Source organism: Bos indicus, chromosome 21 (assembly GCF_029378745.1).
Source record: "Bos indicus isolate NIAB-ARS_2022 breed Sahiwal x Tharparkar chromosome 21, NIAB-ARS_B.indTharparkar_mat_pri_1.0, whole genome shotgun sequence".
Lineage (NCBI taxonomy): Eukaryota > Metazoa > Chordata > Mammalia > Artiodactyla > Bovidae > Bos > Bos indicus.
This window is the reverse complement of record NC_091780.1, coordinates 69,332,911-69,358,773: the sequence shown is the minus strand read 5'-3', so window position 1 is coordinate 69,358,773 and position 25,863 is coordinate 69,332,911. Positions and strand designations below refer to the sequence as shown.

Genomic DNA, 25,863 nt, shown 5'->3' with positions numbered 1-25,863 from the left:
TTACAGAGCAGGATGGAGGCGCTGTGGACCGCTGCTCAGCTATCCCAGCAGCCCTGTTGGTTTAGTGAGGCACTCGGATTATCACACTGGTTTTGGTTCCGAAGGCGCCAGGGCCACACAGCAGGCAGTCAGTTGTTGAACCAGGATCCAAGTCCGGCAGCGTCTCCTGCATTCTCACCTGCACAGCCCAGAACCCCGGGAGATAGAGGGTGGGCAGGGGTGGGGTTCAGCGCAGTAGAAAGGAGGCCTTGACTAGAAGCAGGGGTGGTGTCGGGGGTGCTGGATTACAAAGGCAGGACCCCCGCCAGCCAGGTACACAAGGGCAAAGAGGCAGCAAGACGCGGTGGGGAGCCCCCCAGCCACGCTCTTGGGAGGCCAGGACCCCTGGGCGGGGGGGTTCCTGGCTGTGAGATGAGGGTAGGGGTGGGGCTCCAGGGGTCCTATTTAAACTCTGGTGGGCTGGGGGCCTGAAGAGTGACCAGAGGCCCTGGGGCCCACCACAGTTAGGACTTAAAGTCCGAGGGAAGGAAAGACACATTCTTATACTAAAATCTATTACTTGTTTATCTGAAATTCAGATTTCACCAGGCAGCTTGCATTTTTATTTCCTAAATTCAGCGGTCTTTGGCTTGGTACCCTGGACTTGCACTGTGCTCAGAGCCAGCAAGACTGCCCTGGCTCCCAAGGCCCAGGCACTCTGGGGACCCCTTCCTGAGGAGGTCAGCCCCTTCCTTCACTTCCACGCCCCGCCCCCACCCCAGCTTGGGCAGCTGATTTCAAGTCAGGTCAGAGTGAACCCAGAGGGGACTGCCTCTCGGAGTCTTGCTCAGAGCCCTGCCTCTACCCCCTTCCAACCTTGGGCATGACCCTTAACCTCTCCAGACCTTAATATTCTCATCTGCAAACGGGGGAGATTAACTGGAGGGCCCAGCACACGGCAAGACCCTGGGGCCTTTCGTGAGTCCTCAGGTTCCACACAAGTCTCCCCAAGAGCCCTTCCTGGCTCCTCCCCAGTCCTGTCTCTGCTCCAGCAGCACCCCCTGGGAGTGGGCCTTCTTGATCACTCCCACTCAGGTGTCCCCAGTCCCACGATCTCCTCTTGGGGCCTTCGCCTTCTCCAAGGAGCTCCCGTGTCACGTGACCCTGCCACCCCGCGCTCTCCACCGGATCCTTGCTGCTGAGACTTGGCCTGGCACAAGGCAGGGGGTGTAGTCGTGTCTCTTGAGTGAAAGCAGGGTGGAGGTGTCTGTCCAATGCCCACAGGTGCCCCATCCTGATCCTGAGTGCTCTGACGTGCCCACCTGCCCAGCCCAGGCACACAGCTCCCCAGCCAGGCCGAGGGAGAAGGCCCTGGGGTGGGCAGAGTGTCCTGGCCTGCCCTGCCTGGCTGGTGGGACAAAGGGCTCCTTGGGGCCCAGACGGAGGTCGTAGGGCACGGAGGGGGTCCACGTAGCAGCAGGCGATGCGGCCAGCGAGAGGCTGGGGGTGTGCTGGGTAGGAGTGGCTAAGGGAGGAGGGACATCACTCAGGGGAGGGGACAGGGGGAGAGGCCCCTGCGTTTTCCTGGTCCGAAGGTCTCCAGTCTTCCTGGAGTCACATCCTCCTTCGGGCCCGGGAGGGGCCACACCAGGCCACCTGAGAGGGCACCGGCAGCCAGCAGGCCCAGCCTGTGTATCCCCGCTGTGGCTGGCGAGGCCTGAGGCACAGGGATGGCAGGAGGCTGTCGCAACGGTGGGGGCCGAACGTCGCTGGACACGGCCAGCCAGGCGGCCATCTGGCCCGGGAGCTGCCTTGAGGCCCCGCCCTGCAGCTGCTGCGGAAACCAGGCAGCTCAGGCCTCGGGCCCCCGAGTCCTGCCCGAGGGCCGGCAGCTGCAGAGGTGACAGGGCATCAGGACCCTGAGCTCTAGGAGGGGCAGGTGGCCACCCTCCCCGGAGGCCGGTGCAGCAGTTTTTGTGGCCAACATCTGCCTCGGGGGCTCCTGAGCGGCCCCAGCCTCAGCCAGGGCAGCAACATTCGGCTTGGGGGGCAGTGGGCAGGAGGTGTTCTAGAGGAGAGGGGCTCTGCTTACCCTCCGGAGGCCAGAGGAGGGCGCTGGGCCTGCCCGCAGAGGCTCCAGCCGTAGGGCCGGCTCCCAGCTATGCTGCAGGGCATGGCTGTGGGGCTCACCGCGTGGACACAGGCCAGGCCGAGGAGGCTTGACCACCACAGAGACACTCCTGGCCAAGACACTGTCTGTCTTCTGATGGCGAGGGCGGCTGCGAGTCACCAGAGGACCCAGGAGAGGGCGCCCTCCCGGGCCCCCAGTGCCCGCCTCGAGGCCACCAGGGCTTCCCTGCCTTCTCCTTGGCATTGCCAGCCCAGGATGGGGGGGCGGGTGCAGAGGAAAGCCCTCCTGGGAGAATGGTGGGTGGGGGTGGGGGGGATGGTCCCAGAGAGGGCCCAAGGGGAGGGTTTGGGGGGGTGAGTGCTTGTCAGGCGCCCCAGCAGCCCAGACCGGTCAGGCCTCCCCGCTGGCCCCTGCAGACAGGGGCCTGGGGGTGGACATTCAGCGCTGGGGCAGCTCGCTGGGGTGGAAGGGTGGGGGTGTCGAGGGCAGAGGCTCAGAGGTTTGCGTCCTCTCCCGAAGGAGCAAGTGTCCCTGGTCCTTCTCTTTCAGACCCAAGAGGAAGGGACAGCTGCGGACGCTGCCCTGGGTGCTCAGCTGCTTCTACCTCTGACCCAAATGAAGTGTCTATACCCCACCCCTCCCAACCAGGCTAAAACTCTGACTCTGGAGGAAGAACAAAAATGTCCTCCTCCCCCAAATACACACCAACGCCAGGAAGGTAGCCCAAGTCTTCCCTTCGCGAAGGGATTGCCGTCAACTTGGAGGCCTGGGGGGTGGGGGGAGGGGCAGCTGTTGGAAAAGGTTGTGCTCAGCGGGCCCAGGGAGGGGTCGGGTGGCGGCTTGTCTGCAGCGCCATGCTGGCCCCTTCGCTGGCCCCTGGCGCCCCATGAGTGCCCGGGACCCCCGGGGACATCAGGGAGGACCCCGGGCTGCCTCCAGCTGTCACGGCCCTTTCCTGGAGCCTGTCCTCCTGCACCCCCTCTGGGGGTCTGTACCGACTCGGGGGCTCCCTCCAGGCCAGGCGTGCTGAATGGCGCCCCTCCTCTGGGCCTTGGTCCCCACGTGAGGTCCCTGTTTGCTTTTGTAGTTGCCAGATGTGTGTGTGTTCCTTCTGGGGAGGGGAGCTTCTGGAAGACCCCCACCAGGAATGAGGGCCCAGCCCAGGGCCAGACCCAAGCAAGCCCTCAGCCTACGGACAGATGACTGCCCACCTTCCAGCCAGCCTCCTGCACGGCACCCCACCCGCAAGGGGCCTGCGCTAGGCAAAGGGCCTTGGACTGGGTCTGTTAGGCCCACCGTGGCCCCTGGAGTCAACAGCTCCCCAGCTTGGGGCATATTCTAAAAGTCAGACTAACCCACACTCCAGCCCTGCTCCCGCCGGAGGGAGTCAGAAGCAGGCGGCTCAGCCCACGCAGGCCCTGTTAACAGGGTCGGGGCCGGACTGGTCCGAGAAGTGCGGGCTGGCCGGACAAGACGGGGAAACCGAGGCCAGGGAGGCCGCGGCCCGGAGACAGGCCCCGGGGAGGGGCGGGAGCGGCCGGGCTCCGCCGGCGGCCGGCCCGGCCCCAGGGCCTCTCGCCGCGCGCTCCCGCTCCCCGCGGAGGGGGCGCCCCGGGCGGCGGAGGCGGATGTGGGCGGGCGGCCGGGCGGGGCGGGCGCGGGGCGGGGAGAGGGCGGGCCGGCGGGGCCGAGCGCGGCGGGCGGGCGGCCGGCCCAGCGCAGCCGCGCAGCCAGCGCATCCCGAGGAGCGAGCCGGCGGCCGCGCACGAGCTCCGGGCCCGGCGGCGCGCGAGGCCCGCCCGAGCAGCGCCCGCCGCGGCCTCCAGCCCGGCCCCGGCCGGCCGGCCCGCGGGGATGCGGAGCAGCGGGCGCCGGAGGCCGCGGCCCGGCTAGGCCCGCGCTCTCGCCGGACGCGGCGCCCGGTGAGTCCCCGCCCGCCCGCCGCCCGCCGCCGGGGCCCGGATTTCCTCCCCGCGGCCGGGCCGCTTTGTTCGCGGCCGCCGGGCCGGGGCGCGGGCCGCGCGCGGCCAGAATGGAGGCGCGGGAGCAGGAAGTGGCCGAGCGCGGCCTGGGCGGGGAGGGCGCGGGCCGAGCGGGCGGCGGGGCGGCGGGCCTCCGGCCCCGGCCTCCCGCATGACCTTGGGGAAGCGGCCCCGGCGGGCGAGGCCCGGGCCGGGGCGGAGGGGTGCGGCCCGCGCCGGGGGCCGGGGCCGGGGGTCCGTGGCGGCAGAGGGCTCCCCGGGCTCCGGCCAGCGGGATCCCGGCGCACACTGGGTGCTCGGGGGCCCGGGGAAAAGACTTGACCCGGCTCTCGTTCAAGTTTGTGGGTGGGCCCTTGGAAAGGACTTCATTTTCCCATGGACAAAAAGTTGTCCGTGGTGGCTGGGTGCCCAGGCCCTCCCACAAAGGACTACAGCCTTCCTGGGCCCTGAGACGGTTCCGGAGCTGGGTGGGTTCGCGAGTGCTGCCCACCCATCCCAGAGGCTGGGGCTCCTGCCACAGGCCGGGGGGGTCCCGGGGCAGCTGGTGAACTTGGTGGGTGGGATTGGGGTGGACAGAGCTGGGGTTGTGGGCTTGTGTTCTGTGGCCAGAGAAGCCCCCGGACGTTCACCCCTGGCCCCCTGCCACCTTGCTCAGGCCACTCCTAGGTGCCCCGGGCCTCTGGTTCACGTGAAGAGTGGGGTGCATTGGTGGGGCTTGCTCCCTGCCCCGCAGCTGAACGTCTAGTTCATAAGCGGGTGTTTTGGAGGCCAAGGGAGGGGCCTTTCGGAGCAGAGAGTATTATTTTTGGAAGGTCGTGACTTGAACAGCCATAGCAGTACTTCACCTTCGTGGTGAAGGCGCTTGCAGGACCGAAGCCGGGGAAGCAGAGGTCCCCTCGAGCCGCCCGCCCTGTGGGAGGCAGCCCAGGCTCCGGCTCCGCGTGCACTTTTCTGTGGACAGGCACGCCGTCCTGTGTGTGTGTGCAGATATATTTTTACACGCGGGGCTCTCGACAGCTGTTTGGCCCTGTCAGCAGCAGACCCGCTCGGCCCGTGGGGGTGGGGGCCCCCCCTGTGCACAGGTCTTTGAGTCCAGCCCTCTGCCTCCAGGCCACGCCCACTCGCGTGCCACTAGAGCCCCCTGTGTGCGCCAGGCTGGCTGAGTCCGGCCCTGGTGGTCCCTTCTCCAGTCTCACTTGCCACGCCTGCCCGTGGGCCTGCTGAGGGGGGTCAAAGAGCGGCTTCCTTTATATCAGACGCAAACCAGAGAGTGGGTCCTCCTACCCTTCTAGGTTTAGCCCAAGATGGACAGTGCACAGCGGCTTTCTCCAGGAGCCCAGTAAGGTGGGCTGTGGGAGATGCATATAGGAAGTGTGTATAGGACGAGTGTATATGTACGTATATCCCATGTTGGAGATACTTAGGGGTGTCTGCCCAGCTTGAGGGCCCAGAGAGGTCTTTCCAGGCCTACCCTCCTGGGTGCCCGACTAGAAGGGGAGAGGACTGCTTGTGGGGAGGATGCTGTTTCCCAGGATGCTCAGAACCAGTGATGTGGGCGCTGGGTTTTGAGGGGTGCCTAGGAGTTCGTCCAACAGGGGAGCAGAGGGGTGGGCCACACAGGATCAATGGCCAAAGTGTCTGCTCACGAGGAGGCTGCTGGTGGGCCTCCGAAGGGCGGGTGCCGGGCCTCTGTGTTTGTACAGTCCCCCCATTCCTGATTTGTTGCCTCCTGAATGCTGTAATTATGGGTCTATAACCACCCTGGACTGGGTGCTTCTCACAGACAGGACTCGTCTGAACCTCTCTTTGTCCCCAGTGCCCAGTGCTGAGCCTGGCAAAACCAGAGATGCCTGGTCCATGTTGGCCGAATGAATGAACTGGATTCAGGCCGGCGGGGGCTGAGGTTTAGGAGGGGCCTGGGGTTTCTCTGGGGTGGGTGTGTGAGGGGTTTCATGTCACCCTGGAGGGCTCCGGCTTGTCTGCAGCAGCCGCCTGCACTGGCCCTGCCTTCTCCACGCTGGAATTCCTCTAACCCACACTGGGACGGAGAGGAGGAGGCCTGGGTCCTTCTCGGGAACGCCCGCCTTGGGGCAGGAGCACCATGGACAGGGCGACCTGGGTGCCCTCGCCAGGGGACTGGGGAGGCCAGGAGGTGTGGGCCGAAGCAGTCAGGGGGACTGCCTGGAAGAGAGGGCCTCTGCTGGGTTGGCAGGTTAGGGAGGCTGGGGTATACCATGGGGAGCCTTTTGGGGACAGGGGTCATTTGTACAAAGGTCAGGGGAGATGGGAATGGTCAGAGAGGGGGACAGTGAGCTCTGAGGGCTTCAGGGTCAGGGAGGGGTGGTGGCAGGGGGGCTTACAGCCTGGGGGGAGGGCAGGCCTGGCCCCGGGAGCCATGTGAGTGACTTGGGATCTGGAGCCAGGGTGGGAAGGCCGTGTGGGGGGCGGCGGCAGCTCTGAAGGCTAAGGGGGACAGGTCATGTGGGAAGGCGTGCCTGGCCCAAGGCCCCAGGCACCAAGGGCCTCTTGGGCTCCCCTGAGGCTCTGAGGAGTGTTCCCCAGGCCCAGCACAGCCTCACGCTTCCCTTTGCTTCTTCCAGAGGCTGTCGGCGGCCCGCTGGGCGTGGGGCGGACCCCTCTGAGAGGCACGAGAGTGAGGTCTGGGCCGTGTTGGCCCGCGGGAGCCACAGCAGCATGAACGACGTGGCCATCGTGAAGGAGGGCTGGCTGCACAAGCGAGGTCAGTGCCCGCGGGCCGGCCCGTGAGGGCCCCGAGTTGGGCCCATGGCTCCTCAGGGGCTGGGGGTGGGCTGTGGCTGCTGGACCAGCAGGGCCTCCCTGGACTCTGGGAGCAGCCCAGCGGTGCGTCCGGGGCCTGACGTCCCTGCGGCCTGGGGGACACAGGCCCCGCAGGGTCTCCTGGGTGGGAACGTGCACCCCAGGCCAGCATGCAGCCCGTGGAGCTGCCGCCTGGCCGAGGCTGTGGGCGGGGAGAACTACCCGTTTTCCTGGAAGGCAGCGAGGACTGGGGCCCGTCCAAGGCCTGGCACGCTGGCGGCCCAGGGCACTGCCCGAGGGCTCCTGAGGGCAGGGCAGGGCTGGTAGGCCTGGCCCGGGGCCAGTCTCAGCTGGGCTGTGGGCAGGAGGGGGCTCTGCACTGCCCGGGGCCCGGCGTGCGGCAGGCTCACGCTGGTGCTGCCAGGCCCTGGCCCGTGCCCAGCCTGCCTCTTGCTCGCCCATGTGCCTAGGGAGGGGCTCTCAGGGAGCCGGTGGGATGGAAGCTTGGGCCCGGGCCCCTTGCCTTGTGGCCCTGCTGCCTCCTGTCCCGTAGAGGCTGGACAGGCCCCGGGAGCAGGACAGGCCGGAGGTCGAGGTGTCCGAGGCATTCAGGCAGGGCGTGCTCTCCTGCTCCAGGCCGGGGGCTGGTTAGTCACCACCTGCTCCCCCAACTTCCCCTTCCTGGAGACCAGCTCCCTCCCAGAGCTCTGGCCGCCCTACACTAGCTAGCCACTAGCCCCCACTCCTCACGCATGCCCTCCGGGGACCATGTCCCCTCTCCAACTCAGGATCCCACAGGCCACTGGGAGGGGGACCTCAGGCACAGGCGGGCAGCCGGGGAGCTGCAGTGGAAGTGCGTGTTGCGGGATGCACAGGAGCTGCCCTGCGGAGCAGGTTGGGAAGCACAGGAGAGACGGAGATGAGACCCTGGGCGAATCAGGAGTCACGGATGCGGTCAGCGTGAGCTTTCAGAGCTCGCTCCGGCAGCGGTCGGGGGCACAGTGCTCGGCCTCTGGACGGAGGTGGGGCTGCTGCAGGGGCCTGTGGTCCGTGGCCGGCCCCCCCAGGGCTTCCTGCTGCGGCCAGCCTTCTGGGTCCCCTCCCCCAGCGTTGACCCTTTCCTGGTCCCCACCCCCCCACCCCCGCCAGGTCCCGCCCTGTCTCCTCACCTCGTCGCCCTCCTCGGGGTCAGGCCTGAGCCCGGGTCCCTGTCGTCTTCTCTGCACCTGGTGGAAGCACAGACACACCCTGGGGTCCAGGGCCTCTGATCCTTGGCAAGCGTTCGTCGACTGACTGACCAGGGACTGACCTGGGAGATGCCCAGGGTTTCAGGGCTGCCGGGGCCCCTAGCCCAGCTCCTGGGGTGTCCACTGGCCAGCCCAGTTCGGGTAGAAGCGCCCCTCTGATGCCTGGGTGCGTCTTAGAGGGCCACTCAGGGTGTGTGCCTTCTGGAGGGGCAGGGGGCGTCCAGGCAGCGCCCCGTCGCTGTGCCCGTCTCCATGGGCAAGCGTGTTGTGTCCTCAGGCCTTTGTGTGCCCGTCTGAACGGTTGGCGCAGTGGAGGGCGGGCCTGGAGGGGTGGCCCCCAGCACCTGGGCGGAGTGCAGCCAGCCTCAGGCCGGACAGAGGTCCTGCGTCCGCCCTGTCTCTGGCTCACGTGCTCACCGGGCTGTGTGCAGTGTGGCCCAGGAGGGGCCGTGCCTCGCCCAGGGGGCGACCCGGGTCCACGCCCACGGCCCCCCCCCGTGCCCCTGGGGGACCCGGTGTCACTACCGTCTTGTTCGCTACATCCGTGCGTCTTCCACAAATTTGTTCTCCCTTCAAGTGTGGGCTCTTTCTGTGTGCTGCGCTTTGGGGTGAAAGGGTAAAAGGGGCAGAGATCACAGCCAGGGTCGGGGGATTCAGGGTGACCCTGATTCGGGGCTGGAGGGCTGTGGCGTGCCGTTTCTTGGGCTGCAGGGGGAACTTGTGTTTCCGTCCTGGGGGTCCGGTGGCTGTACGCGTCCAGCCCCTTGGAGTGGGCGGGAGGGGGCGGTGTGAGCTGCTCCTGTGTGCTCCCCACCTGCCCTGCCCCCACCTCTCAGGACCGGCCGGAGGAGGACGCCAAGGCCCCCCGTGGGGTGGCTCTGGGTGGAGTGGGGACCCGGGCCGGGAGTGGGCAGGGGGCTCCACCTTCCCCTCCCCACCCCCACCGCCAGGGGTCTGATTCTGAGTGGGGGGGGCTCTGACTCTCCTCCAGCTCCTCACGGACCCCCAAGTGCCCCCACGGTGCCTCTTGTTATGGAGGTCAGGGGGCTGCTGTGGGCCGGTGGGCAAAGGGCAAAGACACTTCAGGAGCCGAGCAGGTGTGGGCCTGAGAGCTGAAGGGCGGCACCCAGGATCTGTGTAGGACAGACCCCCGGGCCCGGCCTGAGAGCTGAAGGGCGGCACCCAGGATCTGTGTAGGACAGACCTCCGGGCCCGGCTCCTTCCCCCGCCCTTCAGGGGCTGCATCACTGACACGCGTGCTCTGGCCCAGAGCAGCCGAGCGGGCAGAGGAGAGCCCGCCTGGCGGCCAGCATCCGTCACCGCCCCATGGCACCCAGGCGCGGCCTCCGGGCCTCCGCGTCCCCAGGCGTCCCGGGAGCAGCCGGGGACAAGCTGCTAGAGGCTTGGAAGGACGAGGGTTGGACCAAGTGGGGCTGCAGGGACCGGGGGCAGAGCTCCTGCGAGACAGCTGCACGTCCCGAGTACAAGTGGATGTGGATGTCCCAGAAGCGGGCGGCCTCCCTGAGTAAAGCAGGATGCCGCGAGTGGCGGGCAGACACCCCAGCCGTGGGTGGACACCCGGAGGGGCGGGCAGTCGCCCCTCAGCTCCACCGCAGGTGCTGGGGACGGCGGGCTCAGTGCGGCTCACAAAGGCAGCTTCAAGAGGTCTTGTCTTGGATGTGTGCTGTCTGATTTCTGAAGGTGGACAGTTCGAAAAACCAGCCCTCCTCCAGGAGGCAGGGCTGTCTGGACTTGGCCTGCAGTCCAGCAGGAGCCCCCATGCCGCGGGGCTGAGAGGCGGGCGGAGAGCCGGCCTGGGGGCACGGGGTTCCCTGCCCAGGAGCCTTCCTGGGTCTGGCCCCCACTCCCCCAGTGAGGCCCGCCTGGCGGGGCCCTGCGTTCCTCGGGCTCGGGGCGGGGGGCAGGGTCTGGTCCTGGGGGCGCCTCAGGCCTGCCTCTATCCCGACCCTAGCCGGTGGCTGGCCTGGACCTTTCCCTGGTCCGGGCTCTTGCCAGCTCACTGAGCTGCTCCCAGCCCTCCTGGTGGGGAGTGGGCTTCTGGGCCGTGCTGGCGCCTCCCCCGCCCCCACCTCAGTCCTGGCCGGTTCCTGCTTCTGGCCGCCGCCCTGGGCTTCACCTACCCCCTCTGCTGGCTCTAGGCCCGGGGGATGGTGGTCCCGCGCGCTGACAGCCTCCCCCCCACCGCAGGCCTGAGCTTCTCACAGGGCGGGGCCGTGGGGGTGAAGCCCTGCTCCTCTCGAGGAGGCCGAGGTTCTGCTGGCCAGAACACGGGGCTCGTGGGACCCCCGGGGCGGGGGTGCTCCCTGTGCTGTGTGCCCCGGCCCGGAAAGCCAACTGAGCTGGGTCCCGGGCTCCGGTGTCCGGCCCGGCAAGGCGTGCCAGCTTCCCTCCGCGTCAGGTCTCGGGGGCCGTGGCTTTGGTCCTGGCGGTCCCCTTGGGCCGCTCTGAGCGACAGCCAACCCCAAGGGTGGGGGCCGGCGCGTGGGGGCGGGCCGTGCCTGGAGGGGCGCCTCCAGCCTGCGGGCGGTGGCGACCTGGGGCCGTGGCGTGTGGCTGAGGCTGAGGCCCGCAGGCCGGTGTGGGGCCGAGCTTCCTGTTTTGTGAGCAGGCTGAATTTTCCCTTCAAAACAAACAACAAAAGAGGAAGCTCCGGCGTCCTTGCGCTGGGGGTGAGGGGTCATCCCCGCCCCCGCCCCGGGTCCCCAGACTCAGACGCTGCCCCTGTCTGCTTCCTGGCCCCACGCTGGCAGGCGGGGAGGGCCCTGGCCCCTGGGAGCACAGCGAGCGCCCCTACAGGGTCGGGGAGCGCGTCCCGCCCGGCGCGGTCCTCGGGGGCAGCCTGGGCCGGGTCACGTCAGGCCAGTTCCTAGAAGTGTGGTGGGGGTGTGGGCGTCCCCCCCCGGCCAGGCTCGTGGCCCGCAGCTGCCCCGGGGGCCTCGCGTGACTGCTCCCACGGGGTGGGTGCCCTTGGTGTCTGCCCGTGCGCCCCCCGGGGGGGTCCCTGGCCCAGACCTGGACCCCTGTGGCCGCTTGGGAGAGGGCCCCGACTCGGGCCCGCGTGTGCCCCACGCAGCACACCCTCCCTGCTTTCTCGCCTGTGTCACGCGGCTCCCTAACCGTCAGAAATAAGACTCCTGTCTCAGGAATGTTGGAATCGATGGGGGGGCTGGTTACATGTGCCGTTGCTCCTGCCAACCCTGGGGCTGGGGGCTGGGGGCACTGGGTGTGCGCCCAGGACCGATCCCCCTGAACCCTGGGCTTTGCCCTCTGGGCCTGGCTGGGCCTGCCTGCGCCGAGGCCTCAGCGGGATCCACAGGGTCGGGGGCCCCACACCGGGGTGACCTCAGAGGAGCCCTGTGGCCGCAAGGATGTGCTGCTCTGCCCCAGGCTGGGGTGCAGGGTGCGTGGCGAACCTGAGTGGGGGGCTCTGAGGAGCTTGGAGGGGACAGGGCCAGGGTGGGTGTGGCTGGGAGTGTGAGGAGGCAGGGCCAGGCGCTGGCCGGTCACGGGGGCCCGCGGGAGAGGGGCCGCTGCGACGGTCTCCACACTGGGGAGCAGTCGGCGGCGGGCAGCTGGGTGGTGGGGGGCCCCAACAGTCCCGAGGTCGCTGACTCCTCTGCTGTGCGGGTGGTGTTCTCTCCTGGGGGGACGTCGGTGCTCAGAGCCTCTTGGCCGTGGGGAGGCCAGCCTCACTTAGATGCCCGCTCTGAGCATCTGGGCCGGCGGGTGGGGGCTGTGGGCACAGGGCAGGCCCCGCTGCCCCCCGGGAGCCGGCGCCGCCCATCTGCTCACTCGCCTCCCCGTGCGCATCTCCTCTGCCCTGCCCCGTGGAGCCTGGCGCCTTCCTGGGTTTGGTTGGGTCCATCCTGGGCTCTTGGCGCGGGGTGAGAGGTATGTCCCTGGGGGAACGTTGCGGAAACCCAGCACGTGCGTGCATGTGACTTTGGGCAGCCCTGCCCAAGGGCCAGGGCCTGTGACCCAGAGGCCAGCAGCTGAGGGAGGAAGCTGTGGACTGAGAGGCCTGTGGGCTGCCCCTCCACCTCCCATCCCGAAAGCGCAGGCCCCCAGACGCCCCTGCAGCAGCGAGGCTGGGCGCCCACGCAGGCCCAGGGCGGCGGATGAGGCCTGGCGGGTGGCCGTAGGGAGAACTCTTCGGGTCCATGGTGGCCCCTGGGCAATGGGGCTGCGGCCGTTTGGCGGGCGAGGTTTCTGAGTGAGCGGTGATGCGGGTGAGGGTCATCCAGCCACTGGAGGACAGGGAGATGAGAGGCGGGGCCGTGGGTTGGGCAGGAGGCCCCATGTCCCAGGCAGAGGCCCCGGGATGGAGCCAGGGGGGCAGCTCCAAGGTGAGGGCGGGGTGGGGGGGCTCCCTGGGGCCCAGTGCCAGCCGGATGCGTGCAGGCCGGGGTCGGGACAGAGCCAGGGGGGCAGCTCCGAGGCGAGGGCGCGGGGAGGGGGTTCCCTGGGGCCCAGTGCCGGCCGGATGCGCGCAGGCCGGGGTCAGGGCGGCTGTTTTCTCTAGCCGGTACAGTGGGAGATGTCTGGTGCCCAAGGCGGAGGCGGGGTTTTCAGAGAGGGTGGCCAGGCCGGTGGACGTCCAGGCTGGGTGGGCGTGCAGGCAGGGCAGTGGTGGCTCGTGGGTGGCAAGAGGCCTGGAGGCCCGGTGCTGCCCTGGGGCAGCGGGAAGCGGGAGGGCAGCCCCTGGGGCCTTCTGCTCTGCCTCGGTAGGGGGGCCCAGCATGCCCCCCGACTGCACCCCTGTCTGCCACCCTGCCTCCCTGCATTCCTCTGCAGTCTGTGCGCCTTGGGCCCTGCCCACTCGATGTCAGAACCAGAGACCGCACGGCTTCCCAGTCTGTCCAGAAGCGGGCCCGGCCTGGCAGCAGGACCTTGACTCTGGCCCCCAGCCGCCTCTCTGGGACCTCGAGAGCCCCTGCCTCGGGCCTCGGATTCCCCAGGGAGCGGCTAGTCATGATGCTCCCCCTTCTGTGCCTGCGGGCCGCCGGGGACGGCTCAGGGCCCGTGTGGGGGCGCACCCCTCCCCCCCATCACCTCCGCTGGGCCAGGACTGGACGCCCATCCTCTCCGCTCCTCCGAACTGCCCGTTGTGCCCCCAGGAGGACCTTGTGAATGCTGCGTCCCCAGGAGCAAGGAGCCGGCGGTGTGGTTTGCGCGCAGACCCGGGCTCCGCTGGGGTGGGCTGTGCCCCCTCCCTGGCACCGGCTCTCAGCGTGTGCTGACCGTCCGTGGCTGGGTGTCCTGCTGGTGGGATGGGGCCTGCGGACGTGGGGACATGGCCGGCTGTGGGCCTGGCTGGCTGGGGCGCGCGGTGGCTGTCAGTGGCCGATGGCTGTGGGGTGGGGGCGCCGCACAGGAAGCGCCGTCAGCTGGCGCCCGCTCCCTGGGCCTGCTGGGGCTTGCTCTGCTCTGGAGAAGCAGCGTAGTGCTGCCTGGCCCCCTGCCAGCCGCTGCCTGCCACCCACCACTGCTGTGGCAGTACGTTCATCCAGCAGTTTCCCCGAGAGCTGGGGACTCTGGACCGGCTCAGGGGCCCGTGCAGGGGGCTCGGGGTGGGGCTCGGAGGGGCCAGACCCCCGGCGGGGGAGGGTGTGCCCGTGGCAGGCCCGGGTTCTGGGAGCCTGCGTGCTGCTTCCCCGGGGCCCACAGCTCGGGTCTCAGCCTCTGGGTCTCCTGCCCGGGTGCCCTGACCCACAATGCGCTGGGACCCGTGCTGGGACTCACACTGGGAGATGTGCTGGGGGATGTGGGGGCTGGCCGTCAGCCTGCGTTCGTCCTGTCTCCTAGCTGGTCCCTGGCCCGGCTGTGGGAGGCCAGAGATGCTGGAGAGGAACCCCCCGCCGACCCTTCCCTGGGAGTCCTGTAGCCGCTTCCTGGGGATGAGCTGGCGCGGTGGGAGGGCACTGCTGGCAGACCGTACTTGGGGATGCTGAGGGGAACCTGGGGGGCAGGAGAGGAGGGGTCCCCGCCTTGGGCTTCCCTGTCTGTCCCCAGCACGGGCTGGGGGTGTCTGTCCTGCCGTTCCCCCGTCGTCGGCCCCCAATGTTACGGCCAGGTGGACAGCATGGTGTGGCCAGGCCCTGGGCCGGCGGCCCTCCCCACGCCCTGCCTGTGCCAAGCTCATTCACATGCAGGCCACAGCCCAGGTCGCAGCTGGCGGCCCCCGAGTGACCGCCTGGCTGGACGTCTGCAGGCGGGAGTGTCCCAGAGACTGAAGAACGGGGTCTGTGTGTCTCCGAGCCTCAGCCCTGGCCTCCTCCTGCCGTCCCCCCACTGCAGCAGGGTTCCTGCTCCTCCTCCGGGGGTCTGTGTGCCGGCTGCCGGGGGCCCGAGGCGGGTGCGGCAAGAGGCCACCTCCTCCGGCCGTCGTGTCCACTGTGGGCTGCCTGGCCCCCCTAGTGCCCTGGGTGCGGGCTGGCGGGGAGCCCAGCAGGCCTGCGGCCGGCCCGGGACCCCTCCTCACGGGTCTGTCCATATTGAGTGCCTGCCCCTCGGCTTCTTTCGGCCCGTGCTCCCTGCCACCCCCACCTGCCCGGGTCGGGTCCCAGACCCCGCGTGGCTCTGGCAGTGGGCTCGTTGGGGGAGAGTGGGTGGGGTCTGAGGCCTGGGCTGGGGCATGGGGGGGTATTGCTGGCGGCCCGCGTGGGGCACGGCGCTGGGGGCCCACGCTGGGCGCTGTGGGGGCGGCAGCATTTGGTGAATGAAGATGGATCTGGGGGCTGCTTGGATGCGGCGTGCATCGCTCTCCCAGCGCACTTAGCGTCCCGGGGAGCGGCAGCTGGCGGGACGGGAGGCTCTCCATCAGGGGCCGACAGCTCCAGACTGGCGCGCAGGCGGGTGGGGCGAGTGGCGGGCGGGCGGCCCCCAGCCAGCTCTGCCCCCCACCCCCGCCCTCCTCCCCCAGCGCTGGTACAGGCTGGCGAGGGGCCCCCAGTCCTGGGACAGGAAGCACCGTGCTGGCCACCTCCCCTGGGGTTTGGGTCTCAGGACTGGGTGGGGACCCTGCTAAATGCTGCCGGAGTCGGGGCAGGTCACTGGCTGCCTCCTGGGCCCTCCCGGGTGGGTCAGTAGTGTCTGGGCCTGGTGGAGACCCCTGCCTGCGATCCCTGGCGGATAGCAGGGAGTTCCTGGACGCCCCTCGCATCCCCCAGAGGCCCTGGATGGGAGTGGGCTGGGGCGGAGGAGCGGGCGAGGGGAGGGGGTCTGGTCCCCGCTTGGCCTGCAGGTGGCCGTGTCCAGGAAAGCCTGGCCCCCTCCCCTCCACTGCCCGGTGGCCCTCTGCGGAAGCGGGTGTCTAATTAGTAAGTTTTCTTCTGTCGTTCAAACTCCTTGCTCGGCAAAATGGAAATGAAACGTTTTTCCTGGGTGTCAGTATGAAAAATGGCAGTCGCTGGGACGTCACGGAGGACATCTGCTCTGGTCTCTGGCGCGTGTACGGCTGATGCTGCAGAACTTGGGGGGCAACTTTCCCGGGGACCTGGGCGACCTATGGGTGGGACGCAGGGCCTTCCAGGCCTGGCTTCACAATAGCGTGCTGGGCTCCCCCGGACGGCAGGAGGGTCATCGTGTGGGCAGGGGCTTCTGCTCCGAGTGCCCACCCTGGGGACCTGCTGAGGGTGGGCTCGCGTCTGCCAGGCGAGCCCGGGCGTCTCACTCTCGAGTGTGGTGCTGGCTGCTCGGCGCTGGACGCCAGGTTCCTGGAGGGCCCTTAGGACTGGGCCAACCTCCATCAGGTCCAGGCGCCCACCTGACCCCCTTTCCAACACAGCCTGGGGTGGGCTGTCCATCAGAGGTGGGTGCTATCCCACAGCAAGCCCCGCCTGCCCGCCCAGCCTCCACCCCAGGGGAATCGGGGTCTGCGCCTGACCTGGCCTGTCCCTCGACCTGGGGATGAGGGTGTGTGGGCCCGGCGCGCCGCCCAGCGGCCCAGCCTCACGCCCACCTGCCCTCCACCCTGGGATCGGGGTCCGTGCCTGGCCTGGCCTGACCCTCGACCTGGGGATGAGGGTGTGTGGGCCCGGTGCGCGGCGCAGTGGCCCAGCCTCACGCCCGCCGCGTCCGCAGGTGAGTACATCAAGACGTGGCGGCCGCGTTACTTCCTCCTGAAGAACGATGGCACGTTCATCGGCTACAAGGAGCGGCCGCAGGACCTGGAGCAGCGTGAGTCGCCCCTCAACAACTTCTCCGTGGCCCGTAAGTGCGTGGCAGCCAGGGGCGGGGGTCCCTGCACATCTGCAGTCCCTCGTGGGCCCCGCGGCCTCTGCGTCGGGCCGGCAGCCCTCGGGGACTGTTAGTCGCTGGTTTTGGCTGCGCGGGTCTCTGAGCCGAGGCCCAGGGCTATTGGGGGTGGAGTGCTCCCCCCGGAGGCGCTGACGGGCCCCCAGGGCTTCTCCCCAAGGCCTGGGCCCGAGGCAGTCCGGAGCGCCCGGCTTTGGGGACCTCTGTCTTCCCAGCACAGGTTCTCAGAGGCCCCGGCCCTGTGGGGGCGCGTGTGCCCACCTCGGCAGGGCGCAGGCTGGGTGGGTGCCGCAGTGCAGCCCGGGGTGTCTCAGGAGGCTCAACGGATGGGCGCGTTTTTTCTAAAGCAAGTGCTGCCATGGCCTCATGCACCTGTAGGGGGACGGCAGGTGCGACTCTACCCGAGGCGGGGGGGGACCCAGGCGTGAGGACGGGCGGCCTGGCAGGGCCTCCAGCCCGGGTGCCGTGCCCAGGGCTGGCCCAGGACGTGGGCCTGGGGGTGGGTGAGTGATGGCTTGTTGACTGGCAGGCCCCGGGGCCCGCCCACCTGCTGCTGGGTCACAGAACACAGGCCCAGTCCCACCCCGGCTCCTCGTAAGCCCCCCACCCTCCCTGCCGCGAGCCCTGGGAGCCCGGGGCCTGCCAGCTCCCAACCCTGCATCGAATCGGGGTTGTGGTGCAGGGTCGGGGGGGTAGCACACGGCCCATCCCCCAGCCTCTGTGCCTGCAGATCCCGGGTGGGGCCTGCCTGCTCCCTGGCTGTCCGTGCTGCGAGGAGGCCCAGCCGGCACACCCTACCCCAGGGCTTCCAACGTGGGGAGCAGAGGACCTGGCCCTGACGGGGCCCTGGCTGGGGGCCCCCTGGGGTGCTTTACCAGGGCCTGGCTCCCGTGAGCCCTGAGCCCTCCTCCCAGGCTCCTCAGGTGTCAGCAAAGCAGCAGGTAGAACAGAGGCGGGCGGGCCACGGAGGCAGATCCCCCTCCCGGCAGCCCCGTGGCCGCATGTCTGGGCTCCCCACGGGTCCCCCCTGGGCCAGGATGGGGGCTTTGGGCCTGGGAAGGATGCTCAGCTGGGCAGCTGCCACCTCGTGGGGGAGGACGTCCCTCAGGAGTGTTGCCCAAACCCAGCACGGGAGTGTGGGGGCCGTCGGGATACACGGGAGGCGGGCACCACCCAGGGGGCCTCCGGCAGCAGGTGAGGCGGGGCTTGAGGCAGGACACAGGCGTGCAGGAGCAGGAGCTCCGGAGCAGAGCCGAGAGGGGGGCCGGCGGCTCCGCAGGGGCCTCTGGAGCAGGGGCTGTTCACTGGGGAGGGATTCCCGGGGTGGGGGCAAGAAGTCAGGCCCTGGATGGGGGTTGACCGCCTGGGTCCTGGGGACTCCTGGTGGTCTCGATGGGCGGAGTGAGTTGGAGGAGGGGTGTGCAGACCCAGAAGGCTGCCACACAGATTTTCTTCCCTCCCCTGCCCCGGGTAGACGCGGGCCTCCAGCACCGCGCCCCCCAACCCCGCCCGGGAGCCCCCTGCCCTGGTCCCTAGCCTGGCAGACCGTTCCTTGTTTTGCGCTCGGCTGAGCCTGGCGGGGCCCCTCGCGGTTGCCAGGGCCTAGATGCTGGAATGTCGGAGGCCCCTGCGCTGGCCCCAGGCCCCTCCTGCCTCACACAGGCCGAGCTGGAACCCAGCCCTGCTCCAGGCCCCGACACACCCACAGCTCCTTTGCTGCAGGTGTGCATGTTTGGGGCACGCATGCTCCAGACGTGCGTGCGTTCCCAGGCCTGCCAGCCTGTCTCTGCTCCTGCGTGCACCCGGGGTCACGGGCAGCAGTGTGGGGAGGGTCAGCCCAGGTGGCCTCTGGAGCGGACAGGCGGCCTCTCCAGAGGGTGAGTCATTATCAGCCTCCGTCCCAGGTCTGGCCCTGCGCTGAGACAGGGAGCCCGCTGGTCCTCGTGTGGCTGGGGGGTGGGACATTCCTGCTCGGGAAGCTAGGGAGCTGCTCTCCCAGAGGCCTCCTCCCTGCCAGCCCCTCCTCAGGCCCCCCAGACCCCCCACCCTCCTACTGGTTGAGGACCGTGTCCTGGGCAACTGGAGATCTCAGAGACCAAAGAATAGACCATGGAGATGGATTCGCCCAGTCGCAGACACCCCCTCAGGGGCACTGCCTAGCTCTCAGCAGGGTCCCAGCTGGAAGGGGCACTCTGGCCCCCTTTTACAGGGCGGGAGACTGAGGCTTGGAGAGGTCTGGCCTGCGGTGGGTGGGCTGGGACGCTGTGCAGAAGGTGCTGCCTGCCCCTAGAATGCCAGCTGATGAAGACGGAGCGGCCGCGGCCCAACACCTTCATCATCCGCTGCCTGCAGTGGACCACGGTCATCGAGCGCACGTTCCACGTGGAGACGCCTGAGGAGCGGTAGGGAGCGCAGGCGCCGCGGCCGGGGAGGTCCTGGGCCCTGGGCAGAGCCGCGGGTCTCACCTGAGCGTCCTGCAGGGAGGAGTGGACCACCGCCATCCAGACGGTGGCCGACGGGCTCAAGAGGCAGGAGGAGGAGACGATGGACTTCCGGTCGGGCTCACCCGGCGAGAACTCGGGGGCCGAGGAGATGGAGGTGTCGCTGGCCAAGCCCAAGCACCGCGTGGTAAGTCCCAGCCCTGCCCGGGACCCTGCAGTCACGGCCCCCCCACATCCCACCTCCCAGCCCCTGCATGGAAGCAGGGGAGAAACGCTGGGTGCAGGAAGGCCTGGGTACTGTTATCTCGTCCCCCAAACCCCAGCGTTCCCAGTCAGGGCACACAGCCCTGCAATCTCCCTTGAGCCCTGGACCCGCAAGGACCATCTCTCCTGCCTGCTGCCCTGGCCTCACTGTGCTTGGCCCCGAGGCTGCCCGCAGAGACCCCAGCCCCCCTCTGCTGCTGGGCTGCCAGCAGTCACCGTGCTGCCCCCTGATCCTGGCGCCTGCATGCTGCCCTCAGACCATGAATGAGTTTGAGTACCTGAAGCTGCTGGGCAAAGGCACCTTCGGGAAGGTGATCCTGGTGAAGGAGAAGGCCACAGGCCGCTACTACGCCATGAAGATCCTAAAGAAGGAGGTCATCGTGGCCAAGGTAGGGGCTGGGGCTGGGGCTGGGGCTGGGGGCGGGGGGCCGGGTGGGGCCAGGCAGGCGGCTCAGCAGGGCCTGTCTTCCAGGACGAGGTGGCCCACACGCTCACAGAGAACCGCGTTCTCCAGAACTCCCGGCACCCGTTCCTGACGGTGAGTGCCCCCCATGCCCCTGGGGTGGAGGCGTGGATGCGCAGCGCCGGGACCCCAGCCTGTCCTCCTTGCCAACCCGGCAGGCTCAGAGCTTGGCCGATGGTGGGCGGGCTTGCAGGAGGGGCGGACGGCGGTGCCAGGTGCGGGGCGTGGGGGTACACAGAGTGAGCAGGGGCTCCCGGCCTCCCTCTGTCCTGCTGAGACCCCGGGAGGCTGCACTCCCCACGCCCACCCCTCTGCTTCCCCTGGGAGGCTCACGGCACTCCCTGTCCTGGGGGAACTCGGCCCAGGAGGGATGTATGGAAAACCCCTGAGCCCTGAGCCCTCTGAGCCCTCGGGAGCAGCAAGGCGTTGGCTGGATGTAGCCGCCAGGCCTGGCTGGCCACGCTCCAGAAGGTCAGCAGTCAGGCGACCAGGCCAGCCTCCGGAGTCTTGTCCCCAGGCCCACTGTGCTCAGCATGGTGTCTACTCTCCAGGGGACGCCTGGTCTAACGCTGGGAGAGAGCCGAGGAGCAGTCAGGCTTCTGGTGCTTTTGTTCCTAAGATTCTCATGAGAAGCGTGAGGCGTTAAGAGCAGACACTGTGTTTGTCCGCCCAGACTTAGCAGGAGCGTGGCTTTGCCTCTTCCGCTTCATTTTGCGCCTTCCCCTTTGTCTGGCCAGAGGATTGTGAGGAGAAGGCCAGGCTTTGTCACCTCAAGTCCTGCAGAGATCCAGACTTGCTCTCCCTGAGGATGCTTGCCTCCCTCTGGCTCTCCCTGGGAATGGGGGATGGAGCAGGGCGTGGGGGAGGGTCTCTTGTCTGTATCTTCGGGAGCCCGCGGGACATCCCATCAGAAGCCTTTCTTTTGAAGTGAGGCTGCCTGTGGCTTGAAGCGTGAGAGCAGTGATCACGTCTCCACGTGGTCACTGGACCTGCAGCTGCTGGTCCTCGGGCGTGGCCTTTGGGACAGCGGGGGTCCCCCACTCCACAGGGCAGACCCCTGCCCAGCCCAGGGCCAGGTTCCAGCTTTGCTTCCCTCGCAGGCCCTGAAGTACTCCTTCCAGACACATGACCGCCTGTGCTTCGTCATGGAGTACGCTAACGGGGGCGAGGTAGGGCCCTACCCCAGAGCGGCCCTCTCTGAGACCCGGGTGTTCGGGGGGGCCACCCTCCCCACTCCGCGCCGGGTTAGGGTCTCTGCCCCGCGGCCCTGGCCCGGGTGGCTGGCCCAGCTCAGGCTTCTCGTCCCGCAGCTTTTCTTCCACCTGTCCCGGGAGCGGGTGTTTCCCGAGGACCGGGCCCGCTTCTACGGCGCCGAGATCGTGTCGGCCCTGGATTACCTGCACTCGGAGAAGAACGTGGTGTACAGGGACCTCAAGGTGGGCGGGGCCGGGAAAGAAGCTGGGGGCGGGGCTGGGGTGGGGGGAGGCGAGCGGGGGTGGGGCCGGGACTTGGGGAGGAGAAGCGGGGCGGGGCGGGAGCCCGGAGGGGAGTCAGGGCAGGGCTGGGGGAGGGGGGAGGGGGGGAGGGGAGGGGGGAGGGGAGGCGGGCCTGGGGCGCCGGGCACCGGGGCGCCAGGTGGCTGGGAGGCGGGCTGAGCTGGAGGCCAACTCCTGCAGCTGGAGAACCTCATGCTGGACAAGGACGGGCACATCAAGATCACCGACTTCGGACTGTGCAAGGAGGGCATCAAGGACGGCGCCACCATGAAGACTTTCTGCGGGACCCCCGAGTACCTGGCCCCCGAGGTGCGCACCGCCTCCCCCGCCCCCCCCGGGTCCTCATGTCCCCTGTGCTCTCTGAGCCCGTGCCCTGCACCCCCAGGTGCTGGAGGACAACGACTACGGCCGGGCAGTGGACTGGTGGGGGCTGGGCGTGGTCATGTACGAGATGATGTGCGGCCGCCTGCCCTTCTACAACCAGGACCACGAGAAGCTCTTTGAGCTCATTCTCATGGAGGAGATCCGCTTCCCCCGCACACTCAGCCCGGAGGCCAAGTCCCTGCTCTCGGGGCTGCTCAAGAAGGACCCCAAGCAGCGGTGAGCCCTGCCCCGAGCCGCCCTCCAGCTGCCTGTCCCCCGACACCCCCAGGCACTGCTCAGCAGGCTTTGCTGGTGGCTCTGTGTGATGTACTTGGCCTGGGCTGGCCCAGGCAGGGCGGCCCCTCATACCCGGCCAGGAAGAGCCTGCCCGGCTCACGGTGCTGCCCACCTGGTGCCCGCACCTGTGGGGCTTTGCCGCGGAAGGGGCTGCTCTTGTTCTTTGCTGCCTGGCGGCCGGCCTCAGCCTGAGCCCGGGCCCCGGCCCGCCAGGCACGACCGGTCACCGTGGCTACCGTTCCCCCCCAGGCTTGGTGGGGGCTCTGAGGACGCCAAGGAGATCATGCAGCACCGATTCTTCGCCAGCATCGTGTGGCAGGACGTGTACGAGAAGAAGGTGCGTGGGGCCGTGCCCCAGCCAGCACACCCGCTCACCTGCACCTGCTCACACCTGACTCACATCTCACACCCCCACACACATGAGGAGGCTTTCGAGGGTTGAGGCAGCATGCTTCCTGCACACGTGGTTCTCTGCTTTTTGCCCTCTGTGGGACCCACGAGCTCCAGGCCCTGGCCCGTGCTGGCAACGTGGCTCACAGACCCAGGGAGCTGGTCCCTAGGCTTGCTAGCTGTCTCTCCTCAAGCCTGCTTCCACCCTGTTGCCAGCACACCCCTTCTTTGCAGGCTGCACACAGCCAGCTGGACCTCTGTCCCCGAGACGGGGCTCCCTGACTCTGCCCCTCTCCAGCCAGCATCCTGCCCCAGGGCCTGCTTGCCTCCTGGCCCTGCCTTCTGAGGGCTCTGGTGCCAACCCTGACCCAAGCAAGACCCAGCCTGCTAGTTGCTGCTAGTTCCCAGGCAGTCCTGACCCCAGTCCAGGGTGGAGCACACGGGGGTCTTTGCTTCCTCCCATGAGCCTGTTGCCCTCGAATCCTCTGTCATGGTGGGTCCTCTGCAGCCTGACGCTGCCTGGCCACTGATGCCCAGGGCCGAGAGTGAGGTGGGCAGCCCTGCAGGTGGGTCCCTGAAGGGCGAGGTCCCCCAGGGTACCCAGGCAGGGGAAGGCCTGGCCACAGGCTTGTCTCCTGGGTGGGGAGCTGTGTCTGGGTCCAGGTGTGCCAGGGAGCACGGAGCAAGGCTGTAACCCACCCCTACCTCCTGCAGCTCAGCCCGCCCTTCAAGCCTCAGGTCACATCTGAAACGGACACCAGGTATTTTGATGAGGAGTTCACGGCCCAGATGATCACCATTACGCCACCTGACCAAGGTGAGGGTGCCCTTCCCACCGACCCCTCCTCTTGAGACAATAGAATTCTGTTCAGCATTTTACTGGGTGGCCCCCTCTCCTGTTAGGGGAGAAGGCAGTGGCACCCCACTCCAGTACTCTTGCCTGGAAAATCCCATGGACAGAGGAGCCTGGTAGGCTGCAGTCCATCGGGTCGCTAAGTCAGACACGACTGAACGATTTAACTTTTCACTTTCCCTCTGCAGGGTGGGCACCAGGGCCGCAGTCCCCTGGTCCCGGGATCGTGGGGGCGGGGGTCACTGAGGCTTGTTGTGGAGTCTTGGGGGTGAGCCCTCGGGGCCTGCCTGGGTTTCCCCGGTGCCCGGGAGCTGAGCTGCCCCTCCTGTCCACAGACGACAGCATGGAGGGGGTGGACAGCGAACGGAGGCCCCACTTCCCCCAGTTCTCCTACTCGGCCAGCGGCACGGCCTGAGGGGCCCGCTGGGCCGAGCTCAGTACACCGCCACGGGCAGCCACGTGCTCTGGACGACGCTTCCGAGGACTGGGAGGAAGCCTCGCACGGAGGATCTGTATTTAATGTTTTTTATTTCTGGATGCGTTTGAGTGGAACCACGCCATCCTCCAACACGGATGGGGAGGCACCCCATGCCGTGGGCAGGGCCGCCCGCACTGGGGGCAGAGTGCCCCTGGCCGGCCCGCTCGGGAGGAAGACGTCCTGCGGTTTCTCTTAATTTATTCATCCAGTTCTCCAGACGCTGCCTCGGCCTTTGGAATGATTAGATTCCTGTAGGAAAACGAGGACTTCTGCAGCCGCGTGCACGCGGGTCCCCATGGGCCCTGCCCGTGGCCCCTCCATCCATCCGTCCGGTCAGCTGTCCCTGGCTGTCCCTGTTTCCCCCAACCCCGCAGCCCTGGAAGCCGTCTGGCTGTGGGGTGCTGGCCCAGGCCCCTCTCGCTTGGGGAGGGGCTGAGCGGAGGCTGCAGGAGGGTGGCCCCCACGATCAGGCCGGGCTGGGGCTCTGGCAAGATAGAGGGGCCGGGTGCCACCTATCGCTGTCTGTGCGTACTGGGGTTTCTGATCTCAGGAGAAAGCCCTCCCTGCACCCCTTTCCCACTGGGACCGTCTCTCCGATGGCTCCCCCCGGTAGCACTTGTCCTTCTAGAAGCTTCACTCCCGCTGTCGCCCCGGCCCTGCCCGGCGCCCTCTGCAGGGGCCGTTGCTGCGCCCTGTGCGCCTCCTGGCCAGACGCTGCGCTGCACCAAGGCGTTTTTTTATACTCAACTTTAGTATTTTTACTATTATGAGACTTTCCCTCCAAATTCTTCAATAAAAATTGCTTTTCAACTCTGTGGCTCGTTTTGCTGGGTGGCGGATGGAAGAGCATGTGGCTAACCCCCTGGCAGGGCGCACTTGGCCTTCCCGCGCCCAAGGTGGCCTGCCTGGAGGCCCGGGGACGACCTGAGAGGGAAGGTGTCCCTCACCTGCCTCTGGCAGGATTTGCCAGGGACTCGAAGGAAATGCCTTGGCTGCCCCTGTGCCCATGGCTTCACCCCAGCCCCACACCTCAAGCAGGCCATCCAGGCTGCACAGCTGTCTGCCCAGCAGCACCGTCCATGCAGCAGGCCTGACCACCAGGACGGACCGGGACCCTGCAGGGTCCACTGCTGGCTAGGACAGACAGTCCAGCCACCACCAGGCCCTGGGACCTGAGAGGACCAGAGGGCAGCCTGCCTGGGGTCACACAGCGAGCCTGGGACAGCTGGGCGGGGGTGCCAGGGTGTCTAAGACGAGCCTCGGGCGCCACCTGCTGGGTACAGAGAGAAGTTGCCGCGCAGCACCGGGGCACAAGCAGGGAGGGATGGGGCCTCGCTCTCCCCTCCAGTGCTCTGCCCTGAAGGTGGGGGCTGGACAGTCACAAGGCCTGGCGCCTGCGCGGGGGGACGGGGCAGGAGCCATCTCTTCTCCAGGCTCCGGGGCAGGTGGCCCTGACAAGGCATTCCTTGGAGTGGGGCGGCTGCCCGCTTGTGCTGGACGGGGTGCCTGAGCAGTGTGGGGTGCTGGAGGTCAGTCCAGGCCTGGGGGTGCCTCTGGAGCCACCCAGTTCTCTGGGTGGTCCCTTGGGCCCGTTCTGACGGACTCTCGGCTCTCTCTAGTATGCAGCAACTCTCTTGGAAACCAAACTACGCCGAATGTTACCTGCTAAGCATGCTCTGGACCAAGTTCAGAAACAAACATGCCTCAGACTGGAAGCCTGTGTGCTGGTGGAACGCACCGTGGCACAGCCCGTGGAACACAGTACGAGGCTCCTCAGAACAGAGCTGGAACCACCACGGGACGCGGCAGTCCCACTCCTGCAAATATGTATGTGCCCCAGAGAGGGGAAAGCAGGGTCTTGGGGAGGTGTGCATTTTAACACCATAAAAAAGGGAGCAGTACCCGATGATCCCCAGACTTCAAGCAAATGATAGCCCAACGTGGCCTATGTTGTGTGGAAACCCGGGGGGTGCCTTTGAAGCTGAAGCTGGGGCGTGGTGGGGGCAGCTGGCCAGAGAGAGGGGCTTGAGCCGTTCCTTCCCACAGGACCCCCTTGGGAGATGGGGTGATGGCCCCAGGGACATTCCTTGGCCTGGGACAGGCTTCAAGGTCACGGGCACGGACACAAGCGTGACCTTAATCTCTGTCCCATCCGGGAGGGTCGGGCCAAGAGGGGATGAGCCAGGGGCGAAGACCCCAGAACATCCAGACCTTCCTGGAGGCGGGCTGTGGAGGCACCTCCCTGGCAGGGTGGCCTGGTGAATCGTGGCCCCGGGGCAGTGAGGCCCAGCGGGGCAGCCTGGCCTGCAAGGGAGGCTGTAATGCCCGCCCACGTCCCACCCTGTCCTTCACTAGGCTGGCCCCCCGAGGGACAGGGAGACGGGAACAGAAGGCCTTTAGCATCTGGACTGCCCACGGGTCAGG

At 68.0% G+C, this 25,863-nt stretch overlaps 1 protein-coding gene across 1 annotated transcript; it reads left to right on the top strand.

The window, feature by feature from the left end:
- Nucleotides 1-3,809: 3,809 nt before the first annotated feature.
- AKT1 (AKT serine/threonine kinase 1) lies at nucleotides 3,810-24,249 on the top strand. The gene is made up of 14 exons (XM_070775857.1): nucleotides 3,810-4,032; nucleotides 6,693-6,832; nucleotides 16,221-16,349; nucleotides 18,685-18,796; nucleotides 18,875-19,022; nucleotides 19,357-19,488; nucleotides 19,572-19,637; nucleotides 20,663-20,731; nucleotides 20,873-20,998; nucleotides 21,239-21,367; nucleotides 21,444-21,658; nucleotides 21,968-22,055; nucleotides 22,823-22,925; nucleotides 23,297-24,249. The coding sequence occupies exons 2-14, from the start codon at nucleotides 6,787-6,789 to the stop codon at nucleotides 23,374-23,376; spliced, it is 1,443 nt and encodes a 480-aa protein (XP_070631958.1). The 5' UTR covers nucleotides 3,810-4,032; nucleotides 6,693-6,786; the 3' UTR covers nucleotides 23,377-24,249.
- The last annotated feature ends 1,614 nt before the right edge of the window (nucleotides 24,250-25,863 follow it).

Excerpts from the sequence above, each read along its gene's own strand:
- AKT1 (XM_070775857.1), top strand. The coding sequence starts at position 6,787 with ATGAACGACGTGGCCATCGTGAAGGAGGGCTGGCTGCACAAGCGAG. Across the intron at positions 19,023-19,356 it reads CCAAGCCCAAGCACCGCGTG|ACCATGAATGAGTTTGAGTA; the intron begins GTAAGTCCCAGC and ends TGCTGCCCTCAG. Across the intron at positions 22,056-22,822 it reads AGGACGTGTACGAGAAGAAG|CTCAGCCCGCCCTTCAAGCC; the intron begins GTGCGTGGGGCC and ends TACCTCCTGCAG.